The sequence below is a fragment of the Halyomorpha halys genome, unplaced genomic scaffold (genome assembly GCF_000696795.3).
Source record: "Halyomorpha halys isolate HHAL.00 unplaced genomic scaffold, Hhal_1.1 Scaffold1175.1, whole genome shotgun sequence".
Classification (NCBI taxonomy): domain Eukaryota; kingdom Metazoa; phylum Arthropoda; class Insecta; order Hemiptera; family Pentatomidae; genus Halyomorpha; species Halyomorpha halys.
Genome location: NW_027115251.1, coordinates 62,069 through 65,769, shown reverse-complemented (window position 1 = coordinate 65,769; position 3,701 = coordinate 62,069). Strand labels below are relative to the sequence as shown.

The following is a 3,701-nucleotide window of genomic DNA, read 5'->3' as shown; positions in this document are numbered from 1 at the left end:
GTAAATATATATGAGTATATATTTACCTATTTGAGTACGTATATAACAACTAATAAAAAAATATGTTTCCTCTTTCCTTCGTACGGTGGCCACAACAATTTTATTGTTTTTTATTCTACCTTTCTTTATTATTCAAATGTCTAATTATTTCATACTTTCATTTCCAGAATCCATTAGTGAACACCCCGGTTCAGATTTACTATTGGAAAACTCAATTCTAAATCCTCTTTCTGTCAACAATTTACCTCAGGATACTTTAAGACACCGGCCCCCTTACATATTACCAACATTTGGAAATTCTGCACAAGATATGGACAATTTAGATGATGTAAATTATTTCTTTCTCAATAAGAAAAATTAGTAGTAATTAACATTTTTCAAATATAACTATAAGTTATAATTTTATTTCAGTTACTGCAATATATTGGTTATACATCACCTGAGATTCTAGAAAGTTTAGATTTAGCAAGGAATGTTCCACCAGCTTCTATAAATTTGGAACTTGAAGAAGAAGCAATGGGTGCAATCCTTGGAATGCGTATTATGCATCATGCGAATATCAGTCAATCATCTACTTGTTATGTGTAAGTATTGTTACTTCTAATATTGGCCTCCTTAACAGCTTTCCCTCTACTGGTCTTTGTTCATTTTTAAGTAGATCCCTCAGTTTTCTTCTTCCAGTAGTAAGCAGATGGTCCTCTACATTGCTCATTGATTCATTATAATTCTTAATTAAATGGTGGCTTAGGGGTTTATTTTTGAAACTAAACAGCATTTATGCATTACTAAATTTTTTTGAAGTTCTAAAAATGGTTCACTGTTAAAAAAAGTGGAGCATACCAATATGATATTGATGTTAGTTAGCTTAATTTTTTAGGCAAGTTGGTTCAGTGACACAGTTTACATTATAAGTTTAGTATGACCATATTACTTATGCTAAGACTTCTCTTTCCTGAAGATATCATGGGAGATATCTTCATATTTAAGTTATTGCTAGTCTGGCTGCTTTGTAATTTTCTCCAAGCTTCTAAACCCTCTTTCTGGTAGCTTCATCTCATTCTGGGATCTTATTTTTGGAATACATACTTTCTTTGTGTATTTTTTTCAGTTCTGAATTCTTTCTTTAGATATTTTGAAACATTTTTAACAAATAATTATCCTGTTTCCATCTGATTTATCTATTGTCTGACAGGTATCCTTTGTTTTGCCATAGGTCCTGTGATATTGATATTTCTCATACCGCAGACCCATAAAAGGTAACAAAAACTTGCCTGCCAATATTATTTGCATTTAAATTATTCTATCTATTTTTAAGACATGGTTATCTATATTACAAACATGGCTTTCTGGTCCAGAAAAGGAAGGTATGCATTTATATACTTTTGTCTTGATCCGAGGATCTCTCTATTGTTATTCTCAAAGCTATTAGTATCTGCCATCTTCTAGCCTGCTAGTCACCTTCATGCATTCTTTTCCCTGTTCATCATTCCTTAACTGATGGCCCAAATTCAGTTTCACCTTGAATGACCCTTGGTCTGTTTTATCTTCAGTTTCTATTCCAAAATTCTTGTAGGCCATCATCCTTATAATATGCCCAAACCACTTTAGCCTCATTGTTTTAATGGTGTGGAGAATATGTTCTCCATTTGTTTCTCTTGCTGTCTTATTTCAATATTTGGAACTTTTGTAAGCTGAGGAATACCACATGATTACCTCCAATAGTCCATTTCTAGGGCTAGAAGTTTTTTTTTTATTGAGTCTCTTTTATTGTCCATGATTTAAATGAATAAAGAGTAATACTTTCCAGGAACAATTTATGTATAATTTTGTTTTGTTTTGGTTTTAGGGTGATTGTTTTACTCCTTCTTTAGTTGGCATAGATATCTTGAAGGATTTTCCTAACCCACATGATTAACAACGTTTCATCATGGAGTGTCAGTATCCATGGTTCGCTTCTGTGTAACCCACTAGTTGCACCTGGTAAACTCTTATTTTTTGAGCTCTGGAAATATCTCTATTTTGAAAGATTTTCATCAGAGAATAATGTCACCTATTACCAGCTGTTATTCATGCCTCAATTTCTTCTGTAATCTTAATGATGAGAGATATGTTGGGTTGTAATTACTATATTTGTTTGTAATTTCCTTCTTGTGTACAGATATAATATTGTTGTATTTCCAATCTTTAGGAATTTTCTTTTCCATATAAATCCCCCAGAATAGGCCCTGCAACACATTGACTATATACCTTCTGGTATACTTAATGAATTCTTGAGAGGTATACTTCCCAGCTCCTTCTGTCTCGCCACCCACCGTCCATTCCATTCTTCTATTGAGTCCTCCCTCTACATCTTCTTCCATATGTTCATGAAATTCTTTTATAGATGGCACTGCAATCAATATTTTGTATTAACTAAGTGGTAGTTATTAGTGTAGTAATATAGGTACAGTTTTCCTATGATTTACAGTCCCCTGGGCAACATAGTGTCTGAAATTCGGCTTATTTCCAGGAAAGTTATCTGTTGCATTGTCGTTATACTGAGAGTACAAATGGGTTAAGGATAAATATGTGGTCTAATATGCTCCTCTCTCTTCTGAATCCAGCTTGGTATTCTCCTGTAATGTTTTCGTATTAAGGTCTTATTCAGTTTTGTATTTTATTAATCTGCAAATTGTATAATGTATATGAGATGAGATCTTGGTAATTCAATATTAATAATGCAGTTGTTCAATTATAATTGATTGTCATTTGGTTGAATTTTGGTCCACTTGAAAAAGTGAACACAGCTGCTAATGCCCTGTTTTCTATGCTGGTTGGTTGTAGTGCTGTTGCATAGTTTACTTGCTTGAAGCATTGGGGTCCAATGAAAAAGTAAGTTGTATTTATTTTATTTTTCACAATTTAATTTGGTTATTCTGTATAAATTTTTTTCTTATAGTTTCATTGATTTATTTTCTTTATAATCTAATAATTGTAGTGAAGGAGTAAAAAAAACATATGTGGATAGTCATGAAGATATTGCTCCATTCCAGTATTGTAGACTCCTTTTTTCACAGTTTGGAATGCATGGTTGGGATTTGAGGTCACAGTTGTACCTTGTTGATAAAAATGAAAAACTTCTGAGGGAAATGAGAAATCTTGATTCACAGGTACTATATATTTGTCTCAATTTTCTGATGAAATATCCTAGTTGGTGGATTATAGAGGATAAATATTTTTTTTTTTTTCCGACTTCTTATAGCACACATGTCAAACTTAAATTTCTAAATCAACAACTTTGAAATAACTGTTTACAGTTTGAAGAAAACAGTAGTGAAAGTTTTAAACAGGATTTTATAGGCCTCTTGGCAACATCATCATTACATTTCTTTGTTAATTTAATGGTTTAAATGAATTATTTTAGGATTAGGTTTGAGAATTGCATAAAAGAAAAAGAGAAGGAACTAGATGAAATCAAACAGCACATTTCTCAAAATGGAATAATATGTGATGAACATCAAAAACAAATAGAAGTTATTAAAACAGAGATTGTATTATTAAAAAATGAGACAGAGAGTCAGGAATTAAAATTAGCAAAAATTGTTGAAGTAAGTTTGTTACTTTGTTTAAATAATTCATTTCTTTTGATGACAATAACTGAAAAGAATATTATAAAGGTTTTTATTTTGAATTATATATAAATAATAATAATATATATATTA

The 3,701-nt window shown here is 31.2% G+C and overlaps 1 protein-coding gene across 1 annotated transcript in view; it reads left to right on the top strand.

Moving 5' to 3' along the window:
- The window catches only part of LOC106688677 (probable Rho GTPase-activating protein CG5521), a gene marked incomplete at its 5' end in the record, with an annotated part of 237,137 nt that overhangs the window by 190,508 nt on the left and 42,928 nt on the right, over positions 1-3,701 (top strand). Inside the window, 3 exon segments of the mRNA XM_067052337.1 lie at positions 168-328; positions 412-584; positions 2,978-3,149. Of these exon segments, the coding sequence (XP_066908438.1) occupies positions 168-328; positions 412-584; positions 2,978-3,149 (506 nt within the window).